The following is an 18,135-nucleotide window of genomic DNA, read 5'->3' as shown; positions in this document are numbered from 1 at the left end:
TTTTTTTCATTTTTCTTTTTTTGAGACAGAGTCTCAATTTTTCACCCTGGGTAGAGTGCCATAACATCATAGCTCACGGCAACCTCAAATCCTTAGGCTCAAGTGATCCTCTTGTCTCGGCCTCTTGAGTAGCTGTGACTACAGGCACCTGCCACAGAGTGATGCAGGTGGCCTTATGGAGGTGGAAACAGCCCCAGAAGCAGTGAGGAGATGAGGACCCCTGACAACCACAGGATCTGAATTCTGCCAACAACTTTAGTGAACTTGAGTCCGGAAAGGGACACAGCCCTGCAGAGACCTTGACTGTGGCTTTGTGAGCCCCTGAGCTGAGAACCTGCTGAGGTGCGCTGTGCCGGCCTTCTGACCCGCAGACGCTGTGACTAACTGTGGGTGCACTTGGGACCCTTGTCTTTAGCTCTTGGGACCCTGTCACCTCCCTCTCATTGGAAGGGCTGAGCCATGGTCTCTGCATCTCTCTTCAGCTCTCAAGGCCTAGGGCTCACTATCAAAAATTAGTTGAATTGATAAAAATGCCCACAGTTTCTGAAATAAGGATTTGGAGTCAACCAGACAGTATTCACATTGCCTCTTGACAACCTGAACTGTACCACCTATGCTGTCATTCCCACCCTGTGAACGGGGACACTGACACTGGGCCTTACAAGGTTTTAAGGACACTATATGGAAAAACCCTGGCTCACAGTTCATGCTTGATAAATATCACTTCACCTCCCTGCCTCGTTTTTGCAGTCCTGCACTACAGCCTGGGTTGCTGCCCAAAAATGCAAAGAGGGCTCCCAACAGTTTTAAGGTTTCTATCCTTATAGCTGGGACTTTCGGCTTTTGGCTAGAACTCTGGGGACAAGAAAATTATCCAGGACTGGTTACAAGGAACCCAACCAGCCCACAGAACTGCAAGCGAGTCACGGACCCTCTCCCCCGTGGTCCCTGCACGGGCTCACCAGCTGTGGCCAGGAGCCCAGCCTTTTTCTTTGGGCTCCCAGGAGTTTGGCTGGCTTTGTTCCATTGCTGCTGTTGGCATTAATTAAGAGGCTGGCATCACTTCTGACATTTGATGGAGCCCTAGACCTTCCAAGGCTCTCTGATGTGTTTATTTCCTGGGATTTGCTGTCCAGAATTCAGAGAGCTGACTGCTCCAGGGAGGGGGGTTAGGTGGGGGGACCTCTAACTTTCAGAAGCTGAAGCTCAGCTTCTCTTGTCTTTCGTGGTGAGCCAGCTCCCAGACCTGGCGTGGATGAGCTGTTAGAACAGTCATTTCTTTAAAAGGTGCTGGCCCTGACCACGGAGGTGGGTAACGCATGAAGTCCCCCCACTGGGCCTGCCAAACTCACTGACTTTGAGATGTTACCAACAGGTACCTTGGCCTCTCTCTCCTTCTGGAAGCAGCTAGAACCTTCATCAGGAACTCAGCTCATAAAGAAACCACTTTATTTCCTCATGCTCTGGGATAGCTGTGACTTACGACCAATAAACCCCACTGGCCTGTGGCTAGAAAGGGTAGCAGGAAGAATTTCATTTAAACATAAGTTAGGGAAACATCTAGTCAGATTTCAGTAAAGTCCTGACTCATAAAATGGCAGCTATGTATACATTAGGAAAATTTGGTTGCAATTTTAGCTCAGAAAATCTGAGTGACTCTTTCCTTTTCTCTGGGCTCATCAGGATTTAAATGCAAGAACCACCTCCGAGGTCAGCTGAGTTGAAATGAAGCGCGTAGGGTTAGGATACACGCTGGCGGATTCAGAGGCAAACAGCCTACCTTCTAATTCCAACTCTGCACCTTGCTAGCTGCGTGATGTTGGGCAGGTTACTTAGACTTTCTGTACCTCAGTGTCCAAATCTCTAAGGGTTGCTATGAAGAGTCAAGGAATTTAAAGAGAGAGATGTACAAAGCACAAGGTAAGCGTATTATATAAACATTAGCTAGTCTTGTGGCATCCTAACCTGGTCTTTGTATTGACTAGACATTGCTGGTCCCTTGGGCCTGTCCCATTCATTCAGACAAAGGATCCTGAGCCTGTGAGGCAGTGAGCCTGGGGTCAGCTTCTCCCCAGAGTCCTCCCTTGGGTACCTGAAGCTGTGGTGCAGGTCTTCCTGTACCCCCTGTTCTCCCGCAGTAGAATTCTCCAGACCAGGTGAAGTCACCATCTCTTTCTCATGGGTCAGAATTGCTATTCCAAATGGGCAAACTTTTTTTTTTTAAAGCATATACATTGCTAGTGCTCCATTTTAAGAAAATTATGTCAATAGCTTTATTGGTTCCAGATCAGCAAAAGAAAAGAGCGAGCAAAAAGTTCTGCTTTTCAACAGAGCAATCAAAGACGCTGAACATGTCTTCCCCTGGAAGGCTTATTTACGGCTTTCTTTTCAGAATTCTTTCCTTCAGTGGTTAGAAACGCACAATGCTTTTGAAGTGGGCTAGACATGTTTTCTGCATGTGTGAGCAGCTGTTTCCTTCTCTGTGGGGCTGGCTTGAATAAACTGCCCTTTCTTACAACTTCCAGTCACAGATAGAGGGGCCTGTCCCAGGGATTTGCGTGGGATTTGGGCACGGTGGACAAACAAGAGGATTTTAGAGGTGTATCCACGTCCCCACTGTGGAACAACAGTTTTCAAATGCCACTTACAGGTGACGCTGTCTTCAAGGTTTTCAAGCTCCCAGGGGATGCTGTTGCACTGAGCCCACACTTCGTCCTGTGTTCCTGCTGCATGCCCCTGGCAGAAGCTTCATCCCATCAGTTATGCATATGGTGAAGCCAAAGCAAGGCCTAGACGCATGGGAACACCCGGGGATGCCTGGCCTGTCACTTCCAGGAGCCAAATGCCAGCAGATTCCTCATCAACTGCGCTCTGATTGGAATTATGAGTCAGTTCCTATTGTGACTTTCCAATGATTGTTGCAGCTTTTGCTTTTCTTCTAAGAGAAAAACCTACATTTCCATGGTTACATGCCAATTAAAATGAGATAAACAATCAGGTAAGTATAGTTAGCACACAGGAACCACTCATTAAACTTTCCTTATGACCGTCGCTATTGCGTGTTGCTCTAAGCAGGGATTTCAGGAGAATAAAGGTAAGGACTGTATCTGTGACACTCCCGTATTTTAATCTCTCTCTAAAGACTGTCAGGGTTCCCAATACCCCTCTACTTTACAGAAAAGAACCCGCCTGTGGTTTTAGTGTCCCCTGTTGCTACGTGTTGCCGCTCTCCTTCCTTACAAAGTCAATATCCAAGAAATTCACATTCTGACCTTTTCTCACTTCCCCTCAACCTGAACCCTCAGCTGTCAGGCCATGCCGCACGCTGGGGTCCTCCCATTGCCATGCCCAGTGGTCACTTGGTTCTGCAGATGTGCACTGCCCAGTCAGCTGGCCACCTGGGGAGAGTGCTGTGGAGCACATGAAGTGTGGCCGTGCACTTGAGCAGCAGGGCTTTAAGTTTGATTTTAATTCTTTTAAATTTAAAAACAGACACTTGATTCAGTTATGGAAAAAGTTTTAAATGTGATTGGAACCGTTTGGGACAACAGAAGCTAGTTTCTCAACTGTAAATTTTCTGAACTCTAAGTACAGATCAAGCATTTCTAATGAAAATTTGGTATCTAAATTAAGATGTGCTGGGTGTGTAAGACACAGACCATGTAAAATCATTGAGAATGTAAAATTGCTCAGCCATGGCTTATGTTGATTACATTTTCAAATTATAGCATTTTGGCTATATGGGGTTGAACAAAGTATATTATTAAAATGGGCTTGATGTGTCTGGTTTTCTTCTTAGTGTGGCTACTAGAACATCCTTGGCTTGTGTTTTCTTTCCGTTGTCTGGCCCTGCAGGGCCCTTTGCTCCTGGTATTCTCTGGCATCTGAGCCCTGGATCCTCCCGCTACGCTCATGCCCTGGGGCTCCCCTGCGCTGGGTGCTCCCAGCGCTTCTCAGGAGGTGAGTTGCGTGACATAGTACGCACCATGAGGGATCCTTCCTTGGCTCCTAACACTAGCCTGAGTCTCTCAGCAGGAAAGCTCCGAGAGAACATCCTTGAGAGGTTCATGTTCAAACCATGGCCAGATCACCAGGGCTGTCCCCTGGAGGCTCAGCTGCCTGTGGAATGGCCGTCAGCTCTCTGAGAGGACATCTCCAGAGCTGGGGCTAAGAGTGCCACCTCTTATCCTCCCACCCCTGAGATACTGCACCCTGGCCTCCTGCCAGGAGCAAGGTGGCCTGGGAGTGGGGGGCATTATGGGGTACAGTGTCTACAGAGAATTTAAAAACAGTGATTGGGTGGCGCCTGTGGCTCAGTGAGTAGGGCGCTGGCTCCATATACCGAGGGTGGCGGGTTTAAACCCAGTGCCGGCCAAACTGCAACAAAAGTAGCCAGGTTGTGGTTGGCGCCTATAGCTACTTGGGAGGCTGAGGCAAGAGAATCGCCTGAGCCCAAGAGCTGCAGGTTGCTGCGTGCTGTGACGCCACGACACTCTATCGGGGGCAATAAAGTAAGACTCTGTCTCTAAAAAACAAAACAAAACAAAAAACAGTGATAAAACCTAAAATCTAGTCTGCTGTCTCGTACCAGCCTGCACTGGCAACTTTAAGCAACGGCAGAGAGAGAACCCTCCTCCCTCCCACCAAGGCCATTGTCACGGCAACTTGTCCCACCACCTTGAAGTTCCTGGTTTATTTTTCTATGTCACCTATTAGGCCATATTTTTTTAATGGTGGGGGCTAGATTGTGTATTTATTTTTCCAGGGCCTAGCACGGAGTCTACAATAAAGGCGGTATTAAAACATATTGAATTCATAAATTAACAGATTTTCTGAAGTGGCCAGAATATCATCTGGCAGGAAAACAAATGGTAAGAAGACAAATTCCTAGTAGGAATTTATATAAAATAATCTTGTGAAGCAATAGTCTAAGATTACTGGAGGGTTAGCTAACGATTCAGACTCAACTTTTGTTTTTATGGCATTGGAGAGTCACATAGAACATGAACTTGAAGATCCTGAGCAACACCAAGAACCTTAATTAACACATTTGTTATTCTTTATTACTTAGCATCTGCTAGGGCTTGTGCTATACAAGAAAAGAAGAAAATGGGTCAGCCATGACAGCAGAATTGTTCTGGTTGAACACTGAACTTACAAGAAAGCCCAGTTAAGCAGATGCAGGATTTTTCAGACATTTCCTGGAATAACATGACATATTTGCCTCCCTCATGGTGGAGCTTTGGCTCCATTAATCATGACTGTGTGGACGCTTCAATCAACCAATGGAAACAGCAACCGGTGTACTCTCAGGCATCTCCTGATTTCTGGGGACGTTTGTTATTCATGGCAGAGATCAAAAAGTGTTTAGCCATCTGCACAGACTTTATTCATCTGTGTGTATCACATGCATGCACAGAAGAAAGACTTGCCCGTTTACTTGCCAGTAAGCTTATCAGTCAGCTTCTTTAAAGAGTCTGTGAGAATCTTGTTTTCTTTTGAAGGAGAAGGCCCTGTGTTTGCTGCCTTTGATCTGGGTGTGAGATGGCCCTGCCTTAGCGTGAGTGGAGGTGAGCCACCATTCCAATGACTTGGATGGATGCACTGAAACTGCAGCGGGGCTGTAGGCTTTAGTCACTTTGGTTTAATGATTTACATGGGTTATTGCCAAAGTTTTGAGATACACAAAAATCAAGAAACATAAAATCTGTGTGGATGGAAACAATGAAGCCCTTCCAGCAACACCGATAAGCCAAGCAAGTTGAAACTTGCACGGGGGAATCAGAAAGGATGCTGTCGACTGTGTTTCTTAGAAGTGAAATAATGGACCGCAACACAGTCTGTCTCAAAACTTTCATATTTGACCCATGTAAAGCCACACTTTTGTACATTACAAAGCCATTTGCTTTGCAAGTCTGTGAGCTGGATCAGTGACAAGGTACAAACTTGTTTGTCAACATCGTAAATGTGCTTTGGGGCCAGACGTCAGAGCTTTTCCTCATGAGCCTGCACCTTTGAAACATTCACTCAAGCCGCTGTGAGACAGGACACATAGAAAATGGTAAAGGGGTTTGAAATAGGCTTTGATGTGCAGACATGGGCCTTAACCCAATGCCATGCCGGTGTCTAACCTTTCTCAATTGAGTCTTTCCCTTCAGGCAATGTGAGCTGCCAGGGGGCCCAGCAAAGGTCCCACTTCGGACCATTCACCAATATAAGGACAGATAGGGGACATGTACAACCATGGATTGTGCAATAAGGATATGTCCTAAGAAAGAGTCATTAAATGATCTTAGGTGATTTCATCCTTGCATGAACATCAGTGTGCACTTCCCCAGGGCTAGAGTGTAGAGCCTGCTGCATGCCCAGGCTGTGTGGTGTGGCCGACTGGTCCTGGCCACGCACCTCACCTGTACAGCATGTGACTTTCCTGAATATTGTAGGCAATTATAACACAAGAGTAAGTATTTGTGTAGCTAAACATAGAAAAGTTACCGTAAAAACAGCTTTTACAAGATAAAAAAGGCCTAACTGTGCAGGGCAGCGTGAACGGAGCTTGCAGGGCTGGAGGCTGCTCTGGGCGAGTCACTGAGCGAGTGCGCAGCCCCACGCCTGTGGGCTTTCTAAACACCACACTCGGGCGGCACCTGTAGCTCAGTCGGTAGGGCGCCGGCCCATATACCGAGGGTGGCGGCTTCAAACCCAGCCCCAGCCAAACTGCAACCAAAAAATAGCCGGGCGTTGTGGCGGGCGCCTGTAGTCCCAGCTGCTCGGGAGGCTGAGGCAAGAGAATCGCGTAAGCCCAGGAGTTGGAGGTTGCTGTGAGCTGTGTGACGCCACGGCACTCTCCCGAGGGCCATAAAGTGAGACTCTATCTCTACAAAAAAATAAATAAATAAATAAACACCACACTCTTAGGCAAAACCACAAGTATTTAAAAAAATTTTCTTCCTTCAATGATAAATTGTTTTTTTGTTAGCTTACCTTTTTACTTTATAAACTTGGAATTTTTTAAACTTTTCATTCTTTTATAATAGTGTTTAGTTTAAAATACAAACACTTCGCACAGCTGTGCAAAATAGTTTGTTTCCTTATGTTTTTATTCTATGAGCTTTTTTGAATTCCAAGCATTTTAAGTTTTTTTGTTTTATTTTACTTTTTAAACAAAGAAGCACACATTGTCCTAGGCCTACACAGGGTCAAGATCATCAGCATCACTGCCTTCCACCTCCACACCTCATCCCCTAGAAGTTCTCTAGGGGCAGTCACATGCATGGAGCCATCATCTCCTACGACAGCAATGCCTCCTTCTGAAACACCTCGTGAAGGACCTTCCTGAGGCTGTTTCACAGGTAATTTTTTTTGAATAAGTAGAAGGAGTATACTCTCAAATAATAATAAAATGTATATCACAGTAAATGCATCCCAGCAGACCAGTAACATAATCATTTGTTATCACATTAAGTATGTTGCACTGCACAGGACAGGGTGTGCTGGACTCTTATCCAACTGGCAACGCAGTAGGTTTGTTCACACTAGTGTCATCACAAACACGTGAGGAGTGTGAGCTGCTCTAGGCTGTTAGAATAGCTAAGCCATCACTAGGTGACAAGAATTTTTCAATTCCATTATATCTCACAGGACCACTATTATATGTGTGGCTTGTTGTTGACCAAAATCTTGTGCACTGAGTGTGTATATATGTATGATATATACATGTGTGTATATATGTATGTGTGTATGCATATATGTTTGGGTATATGAGGTCTGACATTTAAGTCCATGAACTTGTCACTGTGCACTTCTGTTGCCAGCACTCTACAAACACCTCCGTTAGGTTTCATAGCCTTGATGCATCAGCATCTCACAGCTGTGTCCGTGCTGATGTGTGGCGGTATCCTGATGAGTTGCTTCATTGTTGTTGTTGTGTGGTTTTGTCTGGTGTTGTGAGAATGTTGGAGCTTGAATTAGAGCAACAAACAAACACTAAATTTCTTGTTAAATTTGGAAGAGTGGAAGTGAAATCAGGGACATGTTAGTCCAAGTTTATGGGGATAGTGCCATGAAGAAAATGGCAATGTGTAAATGGGTTAAACCTTTTTCTGAGGGGAGAGAAAGTGTCCCTGATGAAGAGAGGTCAGGGTGGCCAGTAACAAGCAGAAATGATGAAAACATTGCAAAAATTTGTGAAGTTGGGCATCAAAGTCTTGGGCCAGCTGTGAGAAGCATAGCAGACCAAGTCAACATTGATAGAGAAATAGGAAAATCTTAACTGAAAATTTGGCATGAGAAAGCTATGTGTGAAAATAAGCTCCTGTAAATGTCAATACCACCCTAAGATATTAGCTAACCCCAGCAAGATTAGCCCACATCACAAAGGCCCAAAATACCAGATGCTAGTGTGGATGTGGAGAGAAGGGAACACTTCTACACTGCTGGTGGGATTGCAAACTAATACAGCCTTTTTGGAGAGAAGTATGGAGAATCCTCGAAGATCTAAAAGTAGACCTTCCAATTGACCCTGCAATCCTATTACTAGGCATCTATTTAGAAAAACAGAAATCTTTTTACCACAAAGACATTTGCACTAGAATGTTTATCGTGGCTCAATTCATAATTGCCAAGTCATGGAAGCAACCTAGGTGCCCATCAACCCATGAATGGATCAACAAACTGTGGTATATGTATACCATGGAATATTATTCAGGCATTAAAAAAGATGGGGACTTCACATCTTTTACATTTACCTGGATGAAGTTGAAATACATTCTTCTCAGTAAAGTATTTCAAGAATGGAAAAATAAATATCCATACTAATATGAAATCAATATATAAACAATTATATCGCTCATAAAACACGATTGTAGTCCAGTTCAGGGGCGGAGGGAACCAGGAGGGAGGTGGGGCGAGGATGTATGACAGAAGGAGGGAGGGCATGAGGTGATATCTCACTTAAGGTGCAAATTGTGAGGATGTATAACACCCCCCACCCCAGGTGAGGGTGCTTCTACAAATGGAACTTTACCCTGGATGTGAGAACAATGTAACCTAAAAATTTTACCCTTGCATTAATCTGAATAAAAAAAAAATTGAAAAAAAAGGAAAGAAAATAGGCTGTTGCATCACAACAATGTGCCAACTCCCATAGCACAGTCTGTGAGGGAGTTTTTAGCCAAGAAAAAAATAAGTGTATTGGAACATCCTCCCTACTCACTGACATGGCCCCTCCAATGACTTTTTTCTTTACTCAAAGATAAAGGAAATATTAAAAGGAAGACATTTCGATGATATTCAGGACATCAAGAGTAACACAACAACAGCTCTGATGACCATACCAGAAAAAGAATTCGAAAATTGCTGTGAAAGGTGGACTAGGCGCTGGGGTCAGTGCATAGCTTCCCAAGGGGAGGAATTCAAAGGTGACCATAGTGATATTCAGCAATGAGACGTGTAGCATTTTTTCTAGGTCTCAACTGTCAGGCCTCATGTGTATATATGTGTGTGTGTGTGAGTGTGTATATATATGTATTTTGGTGATGGGTCATGTAGCCAACTATTTTTTTTAAGATGCTCCCCTTTACTTTTTTATTATTTCAGGTTAATTTGAGGGTACAAAGAATTAGGTTATAATGTTTGTATTTGTTAGGTAGAGTCCCTCTTATAATTGTGTCTGGGCCCCAAGAGGTGTGCCATCCGTCCTAACATTGTACCCATTAAGTAGGAGCATACCAATCCCTCTTCGTCCTCCCCTTCCCCATCCCTTATTCTCCCACCCCCCACTTTAAAACGATTTGAGTTTTTGTCTTACGTAGTATGTATATTAGATCTCTACTGGCTTTATATTAGCATTGATTACATTGGATTCTTTCTCTTCTATTCTTGTGATAATTTACTAAGAACAATGTGTTTTAACTCCACCTAGATTAATGCAAAAGATGTAAAGTCTCCATCTTTTTTAATGGCTGGATAGTATTCCATAGTATACATATACCACAGCTTGTTAACACATTCTTGGGTTGCTGGGCATTTAGGTTGTTTCCACATCTTGGCGATTGTAAATTGAGTTGCAATAAATAGTCTAGTGCAGATGTCCTTAAGATAAAACAATTTATTTTCCTTTTAGGTAAATGCCTAGAATGGGATTGCAGGATCAAATGGGAGGTCTAATTTGAGTTCTTTGAAGATTCCCCATGCTTCCTTCCAAAAAAGGTTGTATTAGTTTGGAGTCCCACCGACAGTGCAAGTGTTCCCTTCCCTCCACATTTGCACCAGCATTTGTAGCTTTGCAACTTTGTGATGTGGGCTATTTTCACTAGGGTTAGGTAATATCTCAGGGTGGTTTTGATTTGCATTTCTCTGATGATTACGGATGATGAGCATTATTTCAAATGTTTGTTAGCCATTTGTCTATCTTTCTCAGAGAAGGTTCTGTTCATATCTCTTGCTCAGTGGTAGATGGGATTGTTTACTCTTTTTTTGTTGATTAATTTTAGTTCTCTGTAGATTCTAGTTATCAACCCTTTGTCAGATTCATACCATGCAAATATCTTTTTCCATCTTTGAAGGCTATTTTTTTTTTTTGCTTTCCTTGTTGTGTCATTAGCTGTGAAGAAGCTTTTCAGTTTAATTAAGTCCTGTTTGTTTATTTTTGTTGTTTTGTGATTGGTGCTGAAATCTTTGTAATAAAATCTTGCCCCAGTTTGACATCATCAAGAGTTTTTCCCACACTTTCTTCTAAGATTTTTATCATGTTCTGTCCTAGATTTAAATCTTTTATCCATCTTGAGTCAATTTTTGTAAGTGGTGAGAGATGTGGGTCTAGTTTCAGTCTTAAACATATGGTTATCCAGTTTTCCCAACACCATTAGTTGAATAGGAATTCTTTTCCCCATTGTATGCTTTTGATTGGCTTATCACAGATCAGATGATTGTAAGAGACTGGTTTCATCTCTTGGTTTTCTACTCTGTTCTATATGCCTATATCTCTATTTTTGTACCAATACCATGCTGTTTTGATCACTGTGGACTTGTAATATAACCTGAAGTCTGGTAGAATGATGCCTCCAGCTTTGTTTTTATTACTAAGAATAGCCTTGGATATATGGGCTATTTTCTGGTTCTGTACAAAATGAAGTACTATTCTTTCCAATTCTTCAAAGTACGATGTTGGTATTTTAATGGGGATTGCATTGACTCTGTAGATTGTTTTGGGAAATACAGACATATTAACAATGTTGATTCTTCCCAGCCAAGAGCATGGTATGTTCTTCCATTTGTCAATGTTTTCTGCTATTTCTTTTCTTAGTGTTTCATAATTCTCTCTGTAAAGGTCCTTCACCTCTTTTGTTAGGTATATTCCTAGGTATTTCATTTTCTTTGAAGCTACTGTGAAGGGAATTGTACCCTTGGTTTGCTTCTTAACTTGGCTGGTATTGGCATATACAAAGGCTAATAATTTGTGGACATTGACTTTATACCTTGAGACACTACTGTATTTTTTGATCACTTCCAGGAGTCTTGTGGTTGAGTGTCTGGGGTTTTCTAAGTATAAGATCATATTATCAGTAAAAAGGGAGAGTTCGACCTCTTCTGCCCCCATTTGGATGCCTTTCATATCCTTCTCTTGCCTGAATGCATTGGCTAGAACTTCCAGTTGACTAGTAGTCACAATAGAGGACATCTTTGGTTCCAGTTCCAAGTGGAAAAGCTTTCAGTTTTTCTCCTTTTGGCATGATATTAGCTATGGGTTTGTCATAGATGGCTTCAATCTACTTAAGAAATGTGCCATCTATGCCTATATTCTGAAATGTTCTAGTTAGAAAAGGGTGCTGGATTATGCCAAGTGCTTTTTCTGAATCTATTGAGAGGATCATATGTTCTTTGTTTTTGTCTCTGTTGATATGGTGAATTACATTTATGGATTTGCGTATGTTAAACCAACCTTGCATCCCTGAGATGAAACCTACTTGATCGTGATGTATAATTTTTTTTTTTTGATATGCAGCTGCAATCTATTTGTTGAGTATTTTTGCATCGATACTCATTAGTGAAATTGGTCCATCGTTCTTCTTTTTAGTTGGGTCCTTTTCTAGTTTTGGAATCAGGGTGATGTTTGCTTCATAGAACCTGTTGGATAAGGTTCCTTCCTTCTCAGTGTTTTGGAATAGGTTCTGCAATATAGGTATAAGCTCTTCTTTGAAAGTTTGATAGAATTCTGGTGTGAAGTCATCTGGTCCAGGGCATTTTTTTTTTGTTGGAAGCTTTTTAATTATTTATTCAATCTCAGTACTTAATATTGGTCTGTTCAAGAGGCCTATTTTTTCCTGGTTAAGTCTTGTAAGATGGTGTCATTCCAGGCATGGCTCCATTTCCTCCACATTGTCAAATTTCTTGGCATAGAGTTTTTGGTAGTAGTCAGAAATAATTTCTTGGGTCTTTGTGATATCAATTGTTATTTCCCTCTTTTCATTTCCAATTCAGGTTATTAGAGATTTTACTTTCCTGTTTCTAGTTAATCTGGCTAATGGTTTATCAATTTTATTTATATTTTTGAAAAACCTAGTTTTTGGTTCTTTAATTTTCTGAATGGTTCTTTTTTTTTTCAATTTAATTTATTTCTGATTTAATTTTGGGTATTTGTTTTCTTCTGGTGGGTTTGGGATTAGGTTGCTCTTCATTTCCCATTTCTTTCTTTCTTTCTTTTTTTTTTTGGATGTTGTAAAATCGAAGTACTACTTTATTAAATGGGTTATTTTACACAATATGAACATCAATATAATTACAATTGTAAAAAAAATTATAACAAGGATGGACTGATTTTCAGATTTTCAAATCAGAGTTAACTGTACATTTATACAAAATTGTCTTTGCATGAAGCCCAAAAGGTAACAGCGTAGAAATGAGTGTTTCTGTAGCCCCTTTATTTTTGCTAATCAAAAGTTTGTTAGAAAAGCAGCTGCAGGTTTGTCACTAAGGTCTGAGACAGAAGAGTCAAAGGTGTCATGAATTCACCTGTAAACAACTTTATGCCTGAACATCAGCCAATTCTGGAGGAAGTGGAGTCTTAGGATGCTTGCTCTCAAAGTGCTGCTTGAAGGTGTTAGGGTCTGGCATTTGTGTCCTACAGACAGTGCAGGTATATATTAAGGCAGCTTTGGCAGTAGCCTTTTGGTCATGTCCTTATTTATTCTTTTGTCCAGCTTGCTTTTTGGCATTTTTCTGCTGAGTCTGAATCTTCTTCTGTCCATGAGCCATATCTGGGTTGGGACAGTCTTGGGTCAGAGAGACAGCGCAGTGCTAGAGGGTCGGGGGAGGTTGCTTGAGGGAGAGGAAAGGGGAGTGTGCTCAGCACCACTTCAGCCTCTTCTGCCCACCAATGAGTGGAAAGAGGAGAGCCCAGACCACAACAGCCTGCAACTCACACTCCTGCTGCAGCTGCGCACCTGCCGCTACCTCCCATTTCCCATTTCTTTAAGATGATTCTTCAGGTTATTGATGTGTTCTCTTCCTGTTTTTCAAATGTAGGCATCTAAATGTGGTAAATTTCCCTCTTAGGACTGCTTTTGCAGTGTCCCACAAGTTTTGGTAGCTTGTGTCTTCATTGTTGTTATGCTCAAGGAAGTTAATGATTTCCTCCTTTATCTCTTCTTTTACCTAAATGTCATTCTGCATAAAGTTGTTTTGTTTTTATGCATTTGTGTGGGGATGAGAATTTTTTTGTAGTTGAGTTCCACCTTTATTGCCTGTGGTCTGAGAATATACAAGTTATAATTTCAATTCTTTTGATTTTGTTGAGGTTTGATTTCTGTCCTTGATGATCTATTTTGGAGAATGTTCCATGGGCTCATGAGAAGAACATATATGCCTTAGCCTTGGGATGGAGTGTTCTGTCTATGTCTGTTAAGCACAGTTATTCTAGGGTCACATTTAAGTCTTGTATCTTTGTTTAGTTTCTGTTTAGAGGATCTGTCTATCTGTGTCAGAGGAGTGTTAAAGTCCCCTACTATTATGATATTATAGGATATTATCTTGCTCAGACCAATTAAGATCTGTTTCATAAATCTGGGAGCATTTAAGTTGGATGCATAAATATTTAGAATTAAAATGTCCTCTTGTTGCATTGTTCCTTCAACCAGTATGTCTTTTTTTACTTTAGTTGCTTTAAATCCACTTGTATCTGAAAATAAGATTGTGACCCCTCCTTTTCTTCTGATTTCCATTTGACTGAAATATTGTTTTCTAATCCTATACTATGAGTCTTGTTTTGTCCTTTGAAACTAGGTGCATTTCCTGGAAACAGCATATGGATGGCTTGTGCTTTTTTGTCCAATTGGCCAGTATGTCCCTCTTCGGTGAGGAAGTCAAGCCATTAACATTTATTGAGAGAATTGATAAGTGCAGTGAAGTTCTATTTATCTTATTTTGTGAAAGTCCATTGCTTAGTTTTATCTTTTGCATCATTGTGGAAGCTAGGTCTTGTCCTTTAGTTTCGGATATTTAGTTTGCTGGTGGTCCATTGTGATGGTCAGTGTGGAGAATAGGTCTAAGTATTTCCTATAGAGCTGGTCTTGTGGCAAACTTCCTCAATGTTTACTTATCAGTAAAAGATTTGATTTCTCCCTCAATTTTGAAGCTTAGCTTAGTAGGATATTGAATTCTGAGTTGAATTTTTTTTTTTTTATGAAGATTAAAGGTAGATGACCATTCTCTTCTGGCTTGAAAAGTTTCATTTGAAAAGTCTGCTGCTGTCACCTTCATGGATCTGCCTCTGTAGGTCAATTGGTGCTTACTCCTGGCTGCTTGTAGAATTTTCTCTTTTGTCTTGACTTTGGTTCATGACAATGTGTCTTGGAGAAGCTCTGTTTGAATTGAGATAACCTGGGATTGGATCTCTTGCTCTCTGTTTTTTTTGCAGTTTTTGGCCAGGGCTGGGTTTGAACCCACCACCTCCAGTATATGGAGCTGGTGCCCTACTCCTTTGAGCTTCAGGCACTGCCTGGGATTGGGTATCTCTTTGAAAAGAATGTGTTGGAATGTTTGGTGATACCTGGGAAATTTTCATTTAAGATACCATTCAGTAGGGCTTCCATTCTTCTGGGGCATTCTTCTTTCCCTTCTGAGTTACCTATAATTTGTATGTTGAATGCTTCATGAAGTTCCGTAATTCTCTGAGTCAGTATTTTGTTTTCTCTCTCTTCTGCATCTTTAACTACCTGTGTTAGCTCAAGTGCTTTATCCTCTAGGTCTAATATTCTTTCTTCTCCATGGTCTAATCTGTTATTGATACCTTCTACTGCATCTTTAAGCTCCCTGATTGATCTTTCAATTCTTTAAGCTCCACTATATTCTTTCTATATTCTTCATATCTTTCATCCCTTATTTGGTTCTGATTTCGGATTGCCTTTTGTTTCCTCTTTCTCAGCAATTTCCTTCATTATTTTTGCCATTCATATTTTAAATTCCCTTTATTTCATTTCTAACATTTTTGTAGGAATCTTGTGTGGTAGCTACCTCATGATACCTTGGAGGGGTTGTTCTGTTCTGGTTTTTCACATTTCCAGGATTTTTCTGTTGCTTCTTGCTCTTGAGTGTATTCTTTTGTTTGCTTTCTTCCCCTACTTTTTCCTTTCGCTTTCTCCTTTTCTTTAAATTACCTTGTCTTTGTGCTTAGGTGTTGAAGTGTTCTTTTGGTATTGGACCAAAAGGAAGAGTGAAGAGAAGAAGGGAAAAAAGATAGAAAAAGAGAAAAGAAAAAGAAAAAGCAGGGGGTAAAAGGAAATATTGACGAAAAGAAGAGAGAAAGAGAGAGACAGGAATAATAGTGGTGTTCAGCAGCGTGCTTTGACCCACAGCCACAATTCCTGGCCTCTGGGGAGCTGGAAGCAGTGGGTCCCTTGAGGTCAGGAGTTACTTACCAGCCTGAGCTAAAACAAGACCCCACTTCCACCAAATAGAGAAGAAAAAAACCCCAGAAGTTTGTTGCAGGGAGAACCTACTAATAGCATCCTTCCAAAGGCCAAAGCTAGAAGGACTCCCTAGACCAGGGGATCAAGGTCTCCTTGAGCCAGGCCAATGCTTTGGCACCCTTCCCTAGGCCTCAGAGTGAAGCTCTGTCCCATAAATGGAATACAAATTGACAAAGTATAAAGCAGATCAGAAAAAAAGAAATAATAATAATAAAAATATGCAAGGAAAATTGAAAATAAAATTGCATAAGATGTTAAAAATGGGGTAAATCTTAGTTGTGATTTGAGAAATTTGTGTGGGAAAGATAAAAAAAGTAGAAAAAGCTTTATAAAAAGAGAGAGGAATGGAAAGAAATGGAAAGAAAAGAAAGAATAAAATGGAGCCCTTATTATTGAAGAAAGTAAAAATGGAAAAATAAAAATACCATAAAATTTAACAAAACAAACAAAAAACTTTAAGGGTTAAAGGGGAGCAGAAAAACTGTAGCAAAAATGGAGCTCCTACTATTAAAGAAAGAAACAATGAAAAATTATAAATGCAAAAAAAAAAAAGAAAAAGAAAAATCTGAGGGAAAAAAGTTGGAACCCCCCCCAAATATATATATACTGCCATATATCGCCTGGACAACAGGTGATATTTTGGGGTATGAGACGCTACTCATGACACTGACAATAGCTGTCTAAGATGGGGTCTGGAAGCCTCTATCTTGCTGAGGAGACCTCATCCATCTTCCTGACTTTTTTTGCCCTCAGTCCTCACAGAGTTGGGAGCATGAAGCTCTCCTTAGCCTACTTATTAAGAGACATGCCTTGACCTTTCCATACCATGTCCCTTGGCTAGCCAGTGGCTTTCCCAGGAAAGTGTGTATTGCTTAAGTCTCCCCACTGGTGGGTGCCCAGCTCAGCAGGTGTGCCAGAACCATCCTCACTCTAAGATCCTGCAAAGCAGCTATCCTACAAGGGCTCTGCCCATCCAGCAGCCAAAAGACAAGAGCTCTTCTCTGCTCGGTGGCTCAATCCCGGCTCCTGGGTGCTGTTCAAGGTCATTCGCTTGCCCAAGATCTCCCAAGGTAACTCCAGCAAGTGCTTAGGATTTGCTTGCCCAAGATCTCCCAAGGTAACTCCAGCAAGTGCTTAGGTCCACAATTAAAAAAAAAAAAAAAAAGCCTTCAGGACAAGCCCTCTTTTTCTGAAAAACTGGTGCTGAATTGGCTGGCCTTTGCTGACGTGCAAGCACTCACCTTCTTTGCCAGCTCTTCATTGTTCCCAACCTCTTCATTGGCCCTGGCGTCTCCTACTGTTTACCTGCACCCCTAAAGCAGTGTTTCTTGGCAGGGCCCCGAGACAGAGGCAGCTGGAGTCCTTTCTCCCCATCTCACCACTCGTGGCTGCAAAGATGTCTTTAGTTCACCATTTTGCTCCACCCCTCACGTAGCCAACTTTTCTCTTTTTTTTTTTGAGACATAATCTCAAGCTGTCACCCTAGGTAGAATGCCATAGTGTCACAGCTCACAAACACCTCAGGCAAACAGGCTTGTCTGTTTCTAAAATAATTGTGGCAGGAAAGAAATGAATGAAATGAAAATCAAATTGCTCTCAAAACATCTCAAGAAAGCAGCTAGTAGCACACGCCTCTCCGTCCTCTGCCTGGCCAGGCCAGGCCAGATGTAACTGCAGCCTTGGGAAAGCTCATGCAGGCAGGGGACCTTCTCCCCCTCAGCGTTTGGAGAAACTTCTTTCTCACCGCCTGTCCCCAGGGCCATGCCAGGAAGAATGGGATTTGTTATCTCTAAAAACTCTTATAAGATTTAAAAATCAAGCTCAACGTGGATCCTGCATGGAAATTCCTGTGAAGGGTATATTTCTTAAAGATTGGTACTCATTGCATGACCATTTCAAAATCACTGAACCCATAAACATCTACTGTGCGGTACTGAAGTTTCATTTCAGAGGTGCTCTGGGAAGCGTTTGACATTTAACAGGGAGAGCTGTGATTTGAAGTCTTGAGGTCAGCATCTGGAGCACGGAATTTTTTTGGTGACTGTATTTTAAGACAGATCTAGTTAAAATCATTCATATTCTTAAAGGTCCTCTGTCTAAAGTGGGAGCATGTTTTGCCTTTGAGAGTGGGCACAACGATGTCCAGCTGTGTGATGGTCACAGGGTGAGC

At 41.9% G+C, this 18,135-nt stretch overlaps 1 protein-coding gene and 1 pseudogene across 1 annotated transcript in view; one reads left to right on the top strand and one right to left on the bottom strand.

Annotated features, from left to right (window-relative positions):
• Window positions 1–3,042: 3,042 nt before the first annotated feature.
• Window positions 3,043–18,135, top strand: part of LOC128572120 (uncharacterized) — a 76,912-nt gene continuing 61,819 nt past the window's right edge. The window contains exons 1-2 of the mRNA XM_053572054.1: window positions 3,043–3,094; window positions 3,856–3,960. Coding sequence (XP_053428029.1) covers window positions 3,043–3,094; window positions 3,856–3,960 — 157 coding nt within the window. The remainder of the gene's footprint in view (window positions 3,095–3,855; window positions 3,961–18,135) is intronic.
• LOC128572025 (zinc finger protein 706-like) lies at window positions 12,990–13,254 on the bottom strand (annotated as a pseudogene).

The sequence above is a fragment of the Nycticebus coucang genome, chromosome 19 (genome assembly GCF_027406575.1).
Source record: "Nycticebus coucang isolate mNycCou1 chromosome 19, mNycCou1.pri, whole genome shotgun sequence".
NCBI lineage: Eukaryota > Metazoa > Chordata > Mammalia > Primates > Lorisidae > Nycticebus > Nycticebus coucang.
This window is presented reverse-complemented; position numbering and strand designations above follow the sequence as displayed.